Source organism: Gnatocerus cornutus, chromosome 5 (assembly GCF_029298725.1).
Source record: "Gnatocerus cornutus isolate USDA-ARS CGAHR chromosome 5, icGnaCorn1.1, whole genome shotgun sequence".
Lineage (NCBI taxonomy): Eukaryota > Metazoa > Arthropoda > Insecta > Coleoptera > Tenebrionidae > Gnatocerus > Gnatocerus cornutus.
In genome coordinates, this window is record NC_142237.1 from 11033327 (window position 1) to 11052300 (window position 18974).

General features: G+C 31.9%; 2 protein-coding genes across 2 annotated transcripts; one reads left to right on the forward strand and one right to left on the reverse strand.

Annotated features, from left to right (window-relative positions):
• The first annotated feature begins 4321 nt into the window (after window positions 1-4321).
• LOC148174429 (uncharacterized) lies at window positions 4322-5541 on the forward strand. The gene has a single exon (XM_088036753.1). The coding sequence runs from the start codon at window positions 4375-4377 to the stop codon at window positions 5410-5412; it is 1038 nt and encodes a 345-aa protein (XP_087892879.1). The 5' UTR covers window positions 4322-4374; the 3' UTR covers window positions 5413-5541.
• A 7021-nt stretch (window positions 5542-12562) lies between these two features.
• LOC148174430 (uncharacterized) lies at window positions 12563-13323 on the reverse strand. Its single transcript, XM_088037584.1, has 4 exons — window positions 13293-13323; window positions 13074-13238; window positions 12900-12998; window positions 12563-12847 (listed from the first exon to the last, which is right to left on the reverse strand). Exons 1-4 carry the CDS (start codon window positions 13308-13310, stop codon window positions 12719-12721), a joined length of 411 nt encoding a protein of 136 aa, XP_087893710.1. The 5' UTR covers window positions 13311-13323; the 3' UTR covers window positions 12563-12718.
• Window positions 13324-18974: the final 5651 nt, after the last annotated feature.

The window sequence follows — 18974 nt, forward strand, 5'->3', positions numbered from 1 at the left end:
CAAAGGTTCGATACAATCTGTTCTCAATATCTTGAAAACTACGACAGATCAAAAGAAACGGTTTTCGCCATCGCTTTTCTCGTGAGTTTTTAGCTAAAAATTCGTTTTTAGATTTTCCGAAAGTCAAAAATTCCATATTTCAGGAAAAAATTCTTTAGACTCAAACTGTCAAATTTCTGCGGTAATTCACTTCTTCAAAAATATTGTAGGTAATTTGACATTTCTAAAATACAATTTTAAAGAATCAAAAAGTTTACCTAACCAACAGCTAATTTACAAGATCTTTGAAATATTCAATAAAATTTTAGTAAGTATAGAAGGTAAATAAACATAAATTCGAAAGCATTTTTAAATCTAAAAAAATTTACGAATATAAAGCTGTTTAGTCTCTTCTTGATTAATATTCCGCCAATGTAAAATTAAAATTATTAGATCAAAGTTGAGGCACCTTGCTTGGAATAAACCTAAATAAATAAATCTAACAGCATTTGATGTGAAATTAGCTTATGTGACACGTTTGACTCCCGAAAAACCTCTAGAGCTTATAAGCAATTATAAGCACATGTGACCTCCGCCGCCTCCTCATCGATCACATTGTCATGTCCAAGAGTAAAACACAGCAAATCACTTTTGTGCTATACCCTCTGGACCAGTGTTTCTTTTCCCGTATCAACTCTCTAAAGAAACGAATCGAAGACGATTCTGGCGGCCAAAATAATGAGCGCTTGTTTTCGCTGCCAGTCACACTCGAGGGCACTTTTCAATCTGGGGATGAGGGTTAGACACGGCCAGCTCACATATACGTATTGTATAGCGTATAAATAGGTTTTGACAGGTCTCCAGGGTTATACATAATACCACTTGTCCATATGTTGCTCAAATGTGAAGCCACCCTACCAACAACCTGCTTTTTGTCTGCGGCACTTCATCATAGATGCAAGAGCTATTTACTATGATGATTAGTTTAGTAATCCGATCAAATTCCAACAAAAAACGGAATTCTTTGTTTCAGGATGTTTTGAAATGAGCGACAGCTTATCTCTTGGATTAATGAGACCACGCGAAAACAAAGCCGCCGAAAAAGAAAAAAACCAACCGGACGATGAATTCTTTTGCTTGATTAACTTATGGTGTGAGTTTAGTAACATATAGTAAGTTATGTGTCATTAATCATTTTTCGAATGAAATCGCAATTTGCAGCAGAGATATAAATTGATTACGGATTTCATCGCTAATGGTGTAGATGGAGTTTTTAAATGTCGTTTCAAAAAATATCGCCGAGATCATTAATTTGGATAAAACTTTTAAGTGTCGGTAGGGTGGTGGTGCAAAATCATTGATTTTTTTTTCGCCAGTGATGGGACAAGTTGAATGGACGCTTCTAAATACTTTACAATATGTTCCAATGCGAACAGCTTTGCACGGCTGGGGGTTCTGCCATTGACACTGGCCTAGACCATATGTGATTCACCACAAAGCAGGTGCCAACATCCCCTAATAAGAATCAAGTACACCCAAATGTTTGGATTCAGGAGGATTAGCATCATTAGCTTCGCGAAACAAGTCGAAGAAGTAAAGTTTTTAAAAATCGTCTGTAGAAATTTGTGGAATAAAATTTATTACTTTACTAGTGGTGTAATAAAGCTGCGTTACATAATATGACGGAAAATCAACACTCATGTTCTCAATAATTTGGGTTTCAGCAGTCGTGGATAAAATATTGTGCGTCACACGTGCGCTATGGCTCATTAAAATGGAAAATCATGGATATTTGAAAACTAGTCCGATAACAACAAAAACATAAGATTTTTGCCATATTTATGGAAAAAAGAAAAATACGAATTCTTTTAATATCAATGGAGAAATGGCGGAAACCCTTTGTCGTAATTTTTGTTATTGCATTCAATGTCGTAATGTGAGACTATTTTCTAATAAGTTTTATCTGTCTACATGCAAAAACAACAGATTTTTTGTTATATTTTTACTGACAATACAAATACGAATTTTTGATGTTTTCGGAAAAATGGTGGATGCGCCACTTTAAAATTATTTCTGATGTTTCTGTAGTCTTTAGATTTACGAAGTGAGGAGGTTATTTTTTAATAAATTTTGACTGTCTAAACATGGAAACTTAAAATGTTAACCATATTTACAGAATTACGGTACAATTTTTTTAATTTAAGGTTAGACTATAAATTTATTTTTTTAAATTTTATCTACCTAAAAAACAAGAAATTTTTGCCGTTGATTTTATTGTCATAATTGAAAAACTAACTAAGATACAAATTTTAATAAAAAAAGTTGCAACTCGTTCTAGTTCGTTCTAAAATATTTTTTTTAAAAAATCTCTATTTCTTGTCCTAAAATTTTGTGCTTTCGCACAGTTAATGAGTACTTTAAAAATAGTAACCTCCTCAAATTTCATAGTCATAAGTTAAAAACTAACAAAGATACGAATTTTAATGAAAAAAATTAAAAAATTTTGATTCGCCCTAAAATTAAATTTTCTAAAATCTCTATCTCTAGAATTTTGCACTTTGACACAGTTATTTAACGCTTTTAATGAAACAATGTAAACAAATTTTGGTTCGTTTAGAAATAAAGATTTCTAAAATTTCTGTTTCTTGTTCTAAAATATTGTATTTTAGTACAGTGAATAAACACTCTAGAAATAGTAACCTTGCTAAATTTTACTGTCACAACTTAATAACTAACAAAAATACGAATTTAAAAAAAATGTAAAACATTTTTGGTTCGTTATAAAATAAAAATTTCTAAAATCTATGTGAAACTATTTTCTAATAAATTTTATCTGTCTACATGCAGAAACAACAGATTTTTGTTATATTTCTACTAACAATACAAACACGAATTTTTAATGTTTCTGGAAAACTGGTGGATGCGCCAATTCAAAATAATTTTTGATGTTTCTGTAGTCTTTAGTTTTACAAAGTGAGGCTATTTTTTAATTAATTTTGACTGTCTAAACGTGGAAACTTATGATTTTAATCATATTGACAGAATTACGAATAGTACGATCGTGATGTAAGACTATTTTCTAATAAATCTTATCTGTCTACATGCAGAAACAACAGATTTTTGCTATATTTCTAGTAACAAGACAAATACAAATTTTTAATAATTTTGGAAAAATGGTGGATGCGCCACTTTAAAGTAAAATTTCTGATTGCTTCTGTGGTCTTTAACTTTATCAAGTGAAGCTATTTTTTAATAAATTTCAACTGTCTTCTAAATGTGGAAATTAAAGATTTTAATCATATTTACAGAATTACGAAAAGTACGATTTTTTAAATTCGATAGAGAAATAATTGTGAATGCTCCAATTTTAAAGTGAAATAAAGTCATGTTCTGAAAAATCTCACTTACCTAAAGAAACAAGTAATTTTTGCCCTAAATTTTATTGTCGTAATGGAAAAACTAAAAGATACGAATTTAAAAAAAAAGTTGAAATTTTCTAGTTCGTTCTAAAATAAAATTTTCTAAAAATTTCTATTTTTTGTCCTAAAATTTTGAACTTTCGCACAGTTAATGAGTACTCTAAATATAGTAACTTCCTCAAATTTCATAACTTAAAATCGTCTCTAGAAATTTGTGTAATAAATTGTATTACTTTACTAGTAGTGTAATAAAACTACGTTACATAATATGACAGAATATCAACACTCATGTTCTCAATAATTGGTTTTCAGCAGTCGTGGATAAAATATTGTGCGTGACACGTGCGCTATGGCTCATTAGAATGTAAAATCTTGGATATTTGAAAACTTGTCCAATTTTGTTCTCTAAAAGTTGTAAATTGTTGTTAAACGTGAATATTTATTATTATTTCCAGGGCGCTTTAGATTTGTCGCTTTTTAAGGCATTATATCGCTATTAAAATTGGCGAGCTCTGCTGAAAAACCGCGAAACTTCATTAACCGCGCAATCTGTGCCCCCCGAATACGTTTTGAAAACAGGCTCCAGAGCCGAAGTTCCCATTCTAAGGCCGCAGACATTGAAAACCGTATTGGATGAACGTATTTGAAAGCTCCGCCTCTCCCTAAAACTCCATTGGTCTGACTGTTCCCCAAAACTTACGTTCACCCCTATAGGAAGGTTTGAGTATCACGTAGGAAATACGCTTTTCTAAATGTGGATGTTTCGTCTTCGTTCGACCCTCGCTTGTCGGCATTAACTTTCTTCCTCTCGCAAAAGAGAGGGACGCACTTTTAACCCAGCTGCTTTTAAGGGTAGGTTGTAAAATCTAACAATATTTGGACGTAGGGAGTATGTTTTTCCACATTATGCATTGTGCCGTCAAAGAGGACACATTGTGCAAAGTGTTTCACGTTTAGTGAAAGTGTGTGAGTAAAAATGACCATGGATGTAAGTAACCGAAAGGGTGACCAAATCAACACGAACGAACAGACGGAAATCACGCCGATTAAAGTCGTTAAGAGGCCCTTTGATGTCGCTTTCTTGATGCTGCCGGACGAGAAGATCAAGCAGAAGCAGAAGAAGCTCGCGGAAGCTTCGTATAACAACAACGACAATGTCGATGAAGAAGAGGAGATTGAAGTGGGAAACAATCAGGATTTTCTAAGGACGCATTCGAAGTATTTCACTCAGAAGCAACAGATTTTCGATGATCCTAACCTCATCAAGGCGAAGAATCTCGACGAGCTTAAAAGCAAACCTGAGATTCCCACGTCTTCGGAACAAAAAAGCGCTTTTACTAAGGTAAACCTTAACAAAGACTTGCGGCTGAGTCCGAACCTGTCTATAAGTCCCGATTTGAGTTATCAAAACTCCCTGAGTCCTTCCCCTCCGATAATTAATCGGACGTACCAAAACAATATGTTGTCGCCAAGCCAATTCTTTAAGAACCAGCAAATGAACGCATATCAGAACTCCTTCTTACCGGAGAATTTTCCTCCGACTTCAAACATAGAAAACCCTTTTCTTATTAAAAACCCGGAGCTAATCCAACCGAATTTCCCGAAGATGCGCCCGATTTACCGCCCGGAGTTGTCGTACAATTATCAACAGTTCCCCAACCAAGAAATGTTGAAAATTGCCACCCCCGAGATAAGGAATCCCGCAGCGGCGATTTTAACCTCACTTCTACCGCCTTCATTAGCAGCGTTGTCTTTGCCGGCGCAAAATGTTTGTGCCAAATGCAACATCTCTTTCCGGATGACTTCTGATTTGGTTTACCACATGAGGTCGCATCATAAAAATGACTCCGTTGACATGAATCGGCGGCGGAGGGAAGAGAAACTGAAATGTCCGGTTTGTTCGGAGTCGTTCCGGGAGAGACATCATTTGACGCGACATATGACGGCTCATCAGGATAAGGATGAGGATGAAGATGGCAATGTGAAAAAGAAGTGTGTTCCTAGTGTTCATTGAATTTTGAAGATTTTGGTTGTTTATTGAAGAAATTAAGGTTTCTTTGTGTATGGAAGCAATAATAAAGCGCACTGCACTTGGACGTCGTTTCCAAAGTTTACTGGGTAGCAAATCTTGTATATTATTACTATTAGACTATTCACTAATTCAGAATGTTTTGTAAATATGTATAAATATTTTAAGCATTATTATAATAATTATTTGTTAATTTTGTTGAGATTATGTTGGTGCAATATTATCAATTGTAAGTTATGAATAAAAAATTATGCGAACTACAGCGAATCACTGATTTAGGTACGTAATTCTGGGAAATTCTTAAAATTACTTTAACAGTTATCGATGGTAAGTAGAAACTCAGTTAAAATGTAATCCTTCATCCTGTTCAGTTATTTTCTCTAAATTTACATTTCCTTAATTTTGATTCTTTCTGGATTTTCTAAATATTCTTAATATTCTTTAGATTTTTGTTTTCGGACATACAAAATATTCAAAATATTTATAAAGTCGACAGTTTTGACGCCAAAATAATGAAATTTAGTGGGCTTATTTTTACTTGAGGAACAGTTAGTTATTAGGTGTACTAAATTCTAACATTGTAAATCGCGACTTATAAATTTTGTAATTTTTTATTTTACGGACCAAAAATTTAAACTTTTTTAATACACCCCGTAGATTCGACAATTCTGACTCTACGGTTATCAAATTTGGTCGAATTGTTTCTTTAAAGATGTTTATTGAGTGTATTAAATTACAGAATTTTAGAACAACAAGTGAGAATTCTAGAATTTTTGTTTATGGGACGAACAAAAAATTCACAATTTTCAAGAAAAGTCTGTACATTTTTACAGTTTTGACGCTAAACTAAAAAAATTTGGTGGACTTGTTACTTTAAAGGTGTTTATTGAGCGTACCAAATTACAACAGTGTAAATTACAAATTTTTGAATCTTTTATTTAACCGACAAACTAAAAATTGAAATTCGACAATATTTTGACTCTGAGCTTACCAATTTTGGTGACATGTTTGTTGTAAACCACCAAAAACGGGTCAGTTTTAGCAAGACAGATACAAAATTACAAAATTTTAAAAAATGGTGGATGCGTCAGTTCAAAGTAAAATTTCTGATAACTTCTGCATAGTCCGTAACTTTATCAAGTAAGGAAGGCTATTTGCTAATAAATTTCCACTGTTTAAACGGGAAAACTAAGGTTTTTTATCATATTTAGGTACAGAAGTACGATTGCTCCAATTTTAAATTTTTGGTGTGAGATTAGAATATGAAATAGAATCATATTTCGATATTTTTTTATCCAAAAGCAGAAACAAGAAATTTTTGGCATATTTATGGAAACAAGAAAAATACGAACTCTTTTAATGTCAATGGAAAAATGGTGGAAACGCTTTCTCTTAATTTTCATTCAATGTCGTGATGTGAGACTATACTCTAATAAATTTTATCTGTTTACATGCAGAAACAAGAGATGTTTGTTATATTTCTAGTAACAAGACAAATACGAATTTTTAATATTTCTGGAAAAATGGTGGTTGCGCCACTTCAAAGTAAAATTTCTGATTACATCTGGGGTCTTCAACTATATTAAGTGAAGCTATTTTCGAAAAAAATTCGGCCCTTGTTTGAACGTGAAAATTAAAGATTTTAATCATATTTACAGAATTACGAAAAGTACGATTTTTTAAATTCGATAGATAAATACTCGTAATTGTGGATGTTCCAATTTCCAAGTAAATTCTAATTAGAAGGTTAGACTATAACTTAAAGTCATTTTTTTAATCTTATCTACCTAAAGAAACATGTAATTTTTGTCATTGATTTTATTGTCATAATTGAAAAACTAACAAAGATACGAATTTTAATAAAAAAAGTTGAAATTTTCTAGTTCGTTCTTAAATAAAAATTTCTTACATCTTTATCTCTTGTCCTAAAATTTTGCACTTTGGCACAATTTTATTGTCACAACTGAATAACTAACAAAAATACGAATTTTAACAAAAAACTTTAAACAAATTTTGGTTCGTCTTGAAATAAAAATTTCTAAAATTTCTGTTTCTTGTTCTAAAATTTTGTATTTTGGCACAGTGAATAAACACTGCTAAATTTTATTGCCACAGCTTAATAACTAACAAAAATACAAAAACGAAAAAATTTTTGGTTCGTCCTGAAATATAAATAAAAATTTCTAAAATCTATACGACACTATTTTCTAATAAATTTTATCTGTCTACATGCAGAAACAACAGATTTTTGTTATAATTCTACTAACAATACAACTACGAATGTTTAATGTTTCTAAAAAAATGGTGGATGCGCCACTTTTAAATAATTTTTGATGTTTCTGTAGCCTTTAGCTTTACAAAGTGAAAATATTTTTTTAATAAATTTTGACTTCCTCAACGTGGAAACTTAAGATTTTAATCATAATTACAGGATTACGAATAGTACGATTTTTTAAATTCGATGAAAAAATTCGAAAATGTTGAAAATTTTTGGTTCGTCCTTAAAACAAAATTTCTAAAATCTTTATTTCTTGTTCTAAATTTTTTTATTTTGGCACACTGAATAAACACTCTAGACATAGTAACCTCGCTTTTCATTGTCACAACTTAATCACTAACAAAAATCGAATTTTAAAGAAAAAATGTAAACAATTTTTGGTTGGTCCTAAAATAACAATTTCTAAAATCTCTGTTTCTTGTTCAAAAATTTTGTATTTTGTCACATTTAAAACAGGTTTTTCCCATTTTTTTCCCACTTTGACTTTTTTTATAGCCCTTTGCTGCTCTGTTAGTCTACCAACTAGGCATACATAATATGTAAAGAATATTAAATATTATTTAAAATTGTTTAAAAGAAGATATTTCATATTACTTTTACCACAAAATTTCTGCTTTCCCTTCTTGTTTGACCCAAAATTCATTCAATTGAAACCAAAATCATGACTAATTTTCTTACTGCATTACAACCCCTCCCTCTTAAGAAAAGCGATATGTAAAACTGACATTACGGTCCGTCTTTATCATGTAATGTTAAGATTCGACACGGCATATTACAAACAAATGCAGTGCAAAGCTGTCGTTAACAAGAAACTTTGGAACAAAAACGCTGTCACGTGCCCTAGCGTAACCAATCAGTCTGTATTGCAGGGCCAGTGAGCCAATCATAATCAATTCTCCATGCCTCGTAAGCGCGGCCTGTTTGAATACACCCGTGACATGAGATTACATGGGAGCCTCAAGACCGAAAGTCTGCAAATTATGATGTTCAGCAAAGTGACGTGGGAAACCTTTCGGTTGAAATCGAATAAAAGTAGTTTTCTCAAATTCTCATTTTTACGTTGAATTTTTCACAATGTTATCTCTAATAAGAATTAATACTGATAAGAAGGTGAAAAATAAGTATCGTTTAAGGTTTCTTTTTTTGTGCTGCCATATTGGGCTCATTGTCAACATGCTGCTCCCTGCTGCACCCGAAATATTCAGTCATGGTGAAAAGGACGTACGTCGATTCCTCATCCGCCAGACCGGAAACGCTTGATTCAATTATTTAACCCTCTCTTAAACAATAGGTGGCTGTGAAATGAAGTGATCATTTTATAATGTTTGAATCCCGGTAACATGATTTGGAATTAATGGTCTGCGAATGCTGTGATAAGCGAGTTGCATTCGGCGATACTCGCTCACACCAACCACCCCCGTTCACCCCCGAAACACCGCGCTGTAAATATTTAAATGCAGTTTTATTTTTGTTTGTCGCGATAGAGCTTGGCATTGTTTCAATCTTTTAATGTGGTGACATTTTTTGCCCCAATAAAAAAATTAAATCTGCTCTCGGGATATGCGGGCGCATTTTTCCTTATTTTTCCCCTAAATGTCTTTTAAGTACTTTTGAATAGGGCAGGGTGATTAGCTCGCTTACGTCACACCCTCCTCAACCGCGCCTGCCTGCTTTAATAAATCAGTAATTATACTTATCTAATCTTCTTGTTCGAATGCGCTCGTTTGGATTTTCATTTCGATTCGATTTACGAGGTACAAACTTTGAGCGTGGCTTTAAAATCAAAACTGGGATCTACCTAAACAGCAGATAGTATTCGACAATTTGACGCGTCAGCAATGTTTTCCTGGTGGAACTACATCAATACACTCACGTTCAAAAATTTTGCACCGCCTTTTAAAACTGTGACAAGTATTAAAATTCAGAAGTTAGCATAATAATACTTATTTTAATTTTTATCAATAAGACAAAATTTATTAACTAAAATTAATTTAAAAATTAAATTAAACTAAAATCTATTTCTTATTCTAAAATTTTGCACTTTGGCACAGTTAATGATCAATTTAGAAATAGTAATCTCCTCAAATTTCATTGTAAAATCATCAAAACTAGTAAAAATACGAATTTTAGAAAGAGTACTTTTGCTAAATTTCATAGTTATAACTTAAAAACCAACAAAAATATAAATTTTAATAAAAAAAATAAAATTGTTGGTTCGTTCTAAAATGAAAATTTGTAAAATCTCATTTTCTTCTTCTAAAATTTTGTAGATTGGCACAGTTAATGAACGCTATAGAAGTAGTAACCTTGCCAAACTTCATAGTTATAACATAACTCAAAAATTAACAAAGATACGAATTTTAATAAAATAAAGTTTAAAATTTTGATTCGTCCTGAAATTTTTTTTCTAAAATCTCTAGTTTTTGTTTTAAAATTTTGTTCTTTACCACAGTTAATGAACGCTTTAGAAGTAATAATCGCCCCAAATTTCATTGCCTGATCTTAAAAACTAATAAAAACTAATAAAGATTCGAATTTTAATTTAAAAATTGAACAAAATTTTTGTTCCTCCTAAAATTAAAATTTTTAGAATTTCTATTTCTTGTTCTGAAATTTTATTCTATGGCACACTTAATGAACGCTTTAGAAGTAGTAATCTGGCAAAATTTCATAGTGATAATTTAAAAACTAACAAAAATACGAGTTTTAATGGCAAAAATTTGAAAATTTTTAATTCATTCTAAAATAAAAATTTCTAAAATATTTATTTCTTGTTCTAAAATTTTGCAATTTGGCACAGCTAATGATCACTTTAGAAGTAATAATCTGACCAAATTTCTTTGTCATAACTTAAAAACTAATAAAGATACGAATTTTAATACAAAAATCGATCAAAATTTTTGTTCGTCCTAAAATGAAAATTTTTAGAATCTCTATTTCTTGTTCTAAAATTATGATGTTTAGCACACTTAATGAACAACTTAGAAGTAGTTACTTGGCCAAATGTGATCGTCATAACTTTAAAACTAACAAAACTACGAATTTTAATGGAGAAAATTTGAAAATTTTTTATTCGTCTTAAAACAAAATATTCTAAAATCTCTATTTTTGTTTTTTAATTTTGCACTTTGACCCAATCAATAAACACATTTGAAATAATAACCTCGCCAAGTTTCATTGTAATAACTTAAAAACTAATAAAGATACGAATTTTAATATAAAAATCGATCAAAATTTTTGTTCGTCTTAAAATGCAAATTTCAAGAATCTCTATTTCTTGTTTTAAAATTTTATATTTTAGCACACACTGTTCATGAACACTTTAAAAATAGTAACTTCCTCAAATTTAATAGTGATAACTTAAAAACGAACAAAGATACGAATTTTAATTTAAAATTTAGTATAGAGTTAAAGAAAACATTTTGTTTTGGTTGACAGAGAGCAGACTTTTTGAAGAGCTCGCAACTTCTAGTTTTGTCTAAAATGAACTACAAAAATGGGGAAAGTGCAAAACTTTTAAACCTTGCTGTAGTAGAATAAACTAACGGGCAGAATTTAATTGAACTACTCTAAATTATCTCAAAAATTCATGCTTTTAACTTTATTAATTTGACAGTTTTTGGCTATAATCAGTTTTACATCTGTGGAAACTATTTTTCGCCGCAAAGAGCCTTGTCACTCGCGCCAAGAAACATAAGTAATCAGACAAATCGCCTTTGTGTGCCTGCAAAACAACTATCAACTTTTCCTGCGAACAATCTGTAAAACGCTGAAAGTTGCATCAGAGCAGTTAAGGTTGCGCTTGTGGTCTTGATAAGAATGAAAAGCGGTGCATGTAAAAGCGTTCTGTGTATAACTGGGGGCGGCACGGCGAGAGTTTGAAACAGAGCAGCAACGAGCAGCACATTTCCGGTAGCGGTTGGCGCGGAAGCGCCACCATTGTGTGTGACGTCGTAATTAACAAACTAAACTTAACATGTGCTTTCCTGCTGCCATTGTACTCTTTAAATTAATGAGCCGGTTTCCTTTCAATATAACTCCTATATCAAGTGACCCGTACCGGCCGCCCCCGGTCGGCGGATTTTCATTTACATACTTAGTGTGTCCGGCTAGGCGGACCGTTTCCACAAAATGCCTTTTTATTGCAATTATACAAAAGCAAATAAACTTATTAACACAATTTGAAGGAATTTCGGTGGCTTTTGTACTTGACGGGAACGTGAAACAATGTGAACTGTAATCTGTTGGGGAGAATTCGCAAATAACAAATTGTTTGTTGTTGGAGGGGCATATTTCCAGGCAAAATTGAAATTTAAACAGGAGAGAGCAGAAATCATATATCAAACACAATAAGATATATGAATCAGTGAGACACATTTTATGCAAATTAACGAAAATCTCATACATAGAGATTGCTGTTTTTACGAAATTCGACTTTATGTGGGGGTGGTTTACGGTGGTGTATCTGAGGCTGGGTCAACACGGACTGCTTACAGTTCGCTTTCGAGCATATATCCATATTAATGTTACCATATTTCATTATCTCATTCATATGGAAATCTCAAACAATTAGTCAAAATTCCACCACCAACTTCACGTTGCTTTTATTTTCGTCTTTACCGAACAGTGGATTAAGTTTGCTACTTTCGTCACTGTTTAGAATAACCGTCGAATTAAATTAATTTAAAATTAGATACAGTACGATTTTTATTTGTTTATTAATTAAGCAACCACACATAATTTTAGTTATCAAAATTACAATTTATTCCCAAACACCAAATTTTCTCAAAAAATGCTGACGCGCCTTCAAATAAACTTAGTTTATCATCGCTCTGATGATGATAGCATTGCTATCGAAACGTGCGTCAGGTCAGGTTTGACATTTTGACACAATTTGCTGTTTGGGAATAAATTGTAATTTTTATAATTTTTGTCAACACCAAGAATTGATCCAATCAATTTTCTTTCAACAATTTTAGTTAAACAATTTATTCATTTCGTGTGCTTGGGGGCTTATGACCAACATTTGCACCCATCATCCACTTGTATAGTCCGCTGCGGTACGAAGCAAAACGGTCCGGATGGTTCAAAAAAAGTCACTTCTTTTTTTTGGGTGGTTGCAGAAGAAGGGAGTCCAGAAGTCTACAGTTTAAAATTCTTCTTTTTCCAAATTTTAAAATCATTTAATACAAACCTTATTGATACAGATTTCGCAAGTTATGTTATAAACGTCTGGAATTACTATGTTGTTATTTATTGAAATTAATTCCATTTTCTCCTTGCATATAAGTTCCTGCAAATAGAAGGCAACAATATATTTTTAAAAGTTTTAGTAACAAAGTAAGTGTAAATTTTTTGAGCGGCTTACCCCACACACTATTTCTCTTCTGCGAGAATTATTAATGAGGCTTCTCTTAGAACTGATTGCAGGATATCCAACGATTTGTTCGTTGGCTTTGTTACCAAAAACTGAATAAAAATCATCGTTGGTGTATCCCATGACATGGATTAAACATGCGCAAAGAATTATTAACTAGAAGATTAAATAATTTAAATAAAATTTTTGATAGGAAATTATAAACTTAACTGCACAACTTTTGGTCATGGTGACGTGTTTACTGTTTAGAGGAACAGTGCCACTGGTGTTTTATATAGGTGGCTCTTGCATGTAAAAGCTGATTAGTGATAATATAGGAAACTTAATTAAAATTTTTCGGAAGTTTGGAAATTACATTCTGTCATTCATAAACCTTTTAATCTTAGTTGGAATTTAGATCAAATTTGAGGTGAATCTGATAATCTAATCTAATTATTAAAACCAACGTTTAAAAATTAAAACTGTTTTTCGTTTTTTTTTTTTAGACATTATAAAGTTTACTAAAATGTAAAGAAATACAAAAATAAAAAAGATTATTCATAGACCAAGAAATCGAAACAGGTTTAGGAAAAGAATCTATGTATAGAATGAAAAATGTAAAAATATAAAAATTTAAAACAAAAAAAGGCACTAAAGTTTTTTGGCTTTTGACGCTTTACTTGTAATGCAAAATTTTTTTGAACCGTCTTTGAACTCAAAATTCTCAGTTCAAAATTTTGTAGAATCGCAATGTTAAGAACAACAGATTTTTATGTCCTAAAAATGAGAATTTATATGTTTTAAAGTTCGAATTTCAAGAAATGAGAAAAGTAATAGTATAACTTTAGCCACGAGTGACGCGATGTGTTTAAAATGTTACTTAACATCACTAAGATGACTTAAAACATTTTAAATACGGTCGTAGAAAAAAATTTTTTCACTACTAGCTTGAAGACATGTCTGTTTCCCAAACTGTGAAATTAAATTTCTCTCCAACAAGTAGATAAAAAAAGCGTATTTTGGATTGTCTTTATTTAGCTAAATATTTAGTGCAGATAGAAACAAGAAATGTCATGTATACCTTAAAAATAAAGGTGTTCCATTAGTTTTAATTAAAAAAAAATTGTTCAGTGCAAGTAGCCAAAAATACATAAGTACATAATTATACAAAAATCCAAAGCATAAAATTGGTGCTTTAGACAAAATAAATCAAAGAAAACGAGAAATTGAAAGAAAAACGTATTATTTGATCAAATCAGAGGACAGGAATCCTTTCAACTCTGATAATTCAAGAATTTAAAAATAACAAGATATAACTTCTTCTAAGGTTGCAGGTAACAAAAGATTTTGAAAAATCCAAAGGAATCAAGAAGATTCACAGTCCCAATTATCTCTAAACCATTTCAAGATTTAATTTTTGCTCCAATTATTTTGCTCTTCAATTAAATTGATTTAAAAGAGTACTAGATTGGTAGGCATGTAATTAAAACTAGATACTAATGACCTTTTGAAAATTGGCAAAATCTGAACATTATAATTCCCCGTGATGTAATTCAGTGTGACTGTAAATCCCGAGATTTGTATAAAATAATCAAGCTGATTAATTAAAAAAATAATCACAAGTTAAGATAAAAACTGAAATTAAAAAAAAAAATGGGAGAACATGCATTGGATTTAGAACTGACTCATTATTTCATTTTAGATATCAGCAGAATTTAAATGTCATAAATTGGATACCTGTCAATTGTGGGTACCTGTCAATTTTGAATAATAGATGGCTTCACAAGCGACTGAACTGATATGCAATAACAGTTTGACAAATGTGACAGTTCTTGCCTGACATTCCGCAGAAATTGCAGAAGTCTAAAGCAGTCTCAGCACTGTGTAACTTGCTCTCCTGAACAATTAATTAGAGAGCCGTATTTTAAATTTGGCGCCTACAAAAAAATCTTGCAGGAAAAACCAGGTTTAGTAAAAGAAGAAAGTCGCTTAATACGTCAAAATTTACGATTTTGCCAATATTTACTATTTTTCAAGTCAACACCAAAATACATAATTTATTATTCATAATTCCGTTTAAAAAAATCTGCATTATTTGTAATATTTTTCTATGGCAGCAATAAAATTTATTCAATTGAAATTTCCTGCAAAATTCATAAAAACGTTTAAATAAAAAGTACAGATAAATTATTACAAACAGTGTAAATTTGATGCAGACCGTTGCCTCGTAAATATATGGCAAAATGAGCACAAAAAAAACCGAAATTTATATTTAAACCGGCGACATAAAATTCTCCATCTGAAACCAATCGGATTATAAAAACTACAAATGGCTATAAGTATCTTTTAAAAATGATTACCTCGCACAACCAAATTCAGTTAGGAAAGAGATGATTTAATAAATCTACTAAATGACGTTTTATGATAATATATGACCGATCCATATTTGCCGATTTATTACCACCAATTCTCGGCCTTATGGCCTACGCTTTAGAACCTCCTCTAGCAATTGCTAGAGTGTTGAGTTATTGGTATCGTTGAATCCGATCTATTAGATTGATTAAACTAGTAAGTTGTTACAGGCTCCGTGCACTACATGAGCTAGAATATGAGAAGAGAATTTAGCAAAAGGGTCGCCGCGCTAACCCCTAAATCATAATTTACACCGCGTCCACTCAACATATTGCAACTTCTAATTTTGATTTTTATGGCGTTGATTAGACGTATTTGCAAAAATTGTTTTGAGAAGATGAATGCCCACTGACAAGCTTAAAATTTCATGAGATGATGACGTATCCGCTGGGCAATATGGCTGGTGCGAATGCCAAGAGCTCGTCCAGAGCAGAAATGCGGTCTGAATCCATTTGTGAGATTAAATTTGTGATTCATTGTAGCGGAATGGAGAGTTGTCACATATGTCGACTCGGTCTCTGGCTAAGTGGATAGTTACGTTATGTAGAAAATATTTTAAAGCAAAAAGCACCACGCTGTTCGCTCTTTTGATTTACGTACGGCGAAAGCAAAACCAGAACCGCCAAGCTAATACAGACAAAGTGTACAAGTAATGCATTTTCCGTTTGAAGAAGTGGCGTCTAGGAAGAGAAGAGTTGCTTTTACTGGGATGAAAGTGAGCCTGCACTATCCATGGAAAAAACAAAAAGTACCTCAACTATATTTTGGGGTAAAAACAATATTTAATACCATTTCTAGTTCATTATACTCATAAATATAAGTACGAGTCGTCTAAAAACTCCAAAACTCGTCGTTCACATCAATCAAACTATCGGCATGGAACGAAGCAATAAATTGATGCCAGTGAGATTTACGAAGCATTTTGCAATTGCCTTATTGAAAATAAAACTAAAAATATGTTGCCTTCTTGTGACAAACATTGACAGGATCCAATCTCCAATATGGATTGGCCATAACACTGATGTATGATTGTTTCTCCATTTCTTCAAAATCGCGAGTTATCGCTGAAATGATCGTCTCGAGAAATCAATACAGAATTAATCATTTAATCACAAATTAAATTACTTTAAATAGTACAAAATACTTACGTACCTCACCCCTAGAGATTGTGGTGGCGCACTTCTCGTATTAAGGGATGTTTGGAACAGGGTGAATACATTAAGACTTGCATACATATGTATATCTAGAAATTGATTTGTCACAGCCGAATAAAGTCGCGGTCGTGATGTTTTCCGATGATAACGTCTATAAAGCAGTGGCTCTCAAAACTTTAAAGTCTTTAAAATCGGGTGTGTGATTGGATTTTTGTTTAATTTGCTATATTTAGGACTGCTCTCTGAGGTCGTTGTTCTTATAGAAAAAAAAAATGGAAAAAATAGAATTTATAATTATTGAATTGAGGAATAGCGAAAAAAATTAGAAGCTCACATAAAAGTAAAAGTTGTAAAAGAAGTAAAAAATATGATCAGGAAATAAAGGGCTTTAAACAGATAATAGGAAATTCAGAAATAAGATAAAGAAACTCAGGAAACAGAAAAAGCTCATCTTAAAAATAAAAATTTCCAAAATCCGTCTCTGTTGCTCAAAAAATTTGGGATTTGGGATAAGCAGTCAACAAATCAAAGATAGTAATTTCACCAAATTTTATTGCCCTAACAACAAAACTACCAAAATTACAGGGCCAAATAGAATATATTGTAAATTTTTGACACGTTTTGAAAATAAAAATTTCTAAAATCCGTCTCTGTTGCTCAAAAAATTTGGGATTTGGGATAGGCAGTCAACAAATCAAAAATAGTAATTTCTCCAAATTTTATTGCCATAACATCAAAACTACCAAAATTACAGCTTCAAATGCAAAATATTGTCAATTTTTGGATCTTTTAAAAAATGAAAATTTCTAAAATCCGACTCTGTTGCTCAAAAAATTTTGAATTTGGAACAGACAGTCAACATGTCAAAAATAGTAATCTTTCCAAATTTCATTGCCCTAGCATCAAAACTACGAACATTACAGGTCCGAATGGAAAATATTGAAAAATTTTGGTTCGTTTTAAAAATGAAAATTTCTAAAATGCGTCCCGGAAACATTTTGAAAATCACTGGAGCTGAAAAATACCCTAAAAACACTGGCGATTGTATCTACGAATAGAGAGTTATCTGTTCCATACATTCCTCTAATAAATTTCTGATATAAATCGTATTTAACATTTTATTTTACTATTTGTAGTTCCCCCTTTATCAAATCCGATTTGAGGGTGTAATATTTTTTCATCAACGCACGCGTCGTCACCGATGGTGTTTGTTCAGCAGAATTTTCGATAAATTCGTCAGGTGTCATAAATTTTCCCACGTAGCAATGAAGTGATGAGTTAAAAGATTGAATTTTTGAATTACGACAAGCGATGACGATAAAACTGTTTGCGTGAAATATTGCACATTGTTGTTTTTCAGTTGGGAGAGAAAAAAAAGCGCTGTTCGACGAGAATTGCCTGTTTTTTAGTTACAGTGTTATGGGCTGAATGGAGCCGCTAATAATAAGGTATTTTGCATGTTTATTGAGTTGAAATGGAAGCTATTTAAAGTGTCCCCGGGCGACTGTTGTCGGTATTCCTCCACCGTAAACCTCCAATGTGCGATACGACACGCGTCTAACTCGGTTAGGTGGGTGGGTAACTCGCAACGCGCTGAATACACAACACCACCGACTTTTAATGCACAATTAAAATACTGTTTCCCTAATCCAACTTGCTTAACAACATTGTTCGCAACGCCCTTGGCTCTGGGTGCAGCCGCAACTGATAAATGGCTCACGGGGAACGAAAGTTAAATTAAATAATTGACAAAACGCTAACTGAGACTGTAGCAACATTATACTAAAAGACACGAATTTACATAATTATATCATTATTAAAATTTGAAGGTGGATATTGAATTGATTATTTGTTTCAATTTTGTTCAGTTTTAATAGTCAGTCATTTAATGGACACTCTCTGTTTGATCACAAATTTCTTGTTTTCTAGAATTAATTATTCGGAATCAGAATGCAATTCTATAGGTTATTTATTTTCCTGTTGAGAATTGACCGATTTATAAAGAAACAATTTTAGGCGTCTGCTAAATTAGCAAATTTTCTACAAAACTTAAACAAATTTGCCAATTATTGTGTAATCAAGTTGAAAATTTCAGAAAATACTAGTTTTTCCTTCTTTATTAAACACCCACAATTTCAAAAAAATAGCTGCAATGGGAAAAATTCGACATTTTTTGTAGTTTGGGCAGTCTAAAATTAACAAATTTTCTACAAAACTTTGTTTGATTGGCCATAAATTAGCCAATTTTTGTATAATCGAGTTGAAAATTTCAGGACAAACTAGTTTTTTTTTCTTAATCTAACAAAATAAATTTCAGAATTCTAGCTAAATCAGGAAGGATTTTACA

Bases quoted from the DNA above. Each gene is read 5' to 3' on its own strand.
- LOC148174429 (XM_088036753.1), top strand. From the start codon at position 4,375: ATGACCATGGATGTAAGTAACCGAAAGGGTGACCAAATCAACACGAAC.
- LOC148174430 (XM_088037584.1), bottom strand. The intron at 12,999-13,073 runs GTAAGCCGCTCA...TTCTATTTGCAG, and splicing joins GAAGAGAAATAGTGTGTGGG to GAACTTATATGCAAGGAGAA. The intron at 12,848-12,899 runs GTTTGTATTAAA...TTTAAACTGTAG, and splicing joins GCGAAATCTGTATCAATAAG to ACTTCTGGACTCCCTTCTTC.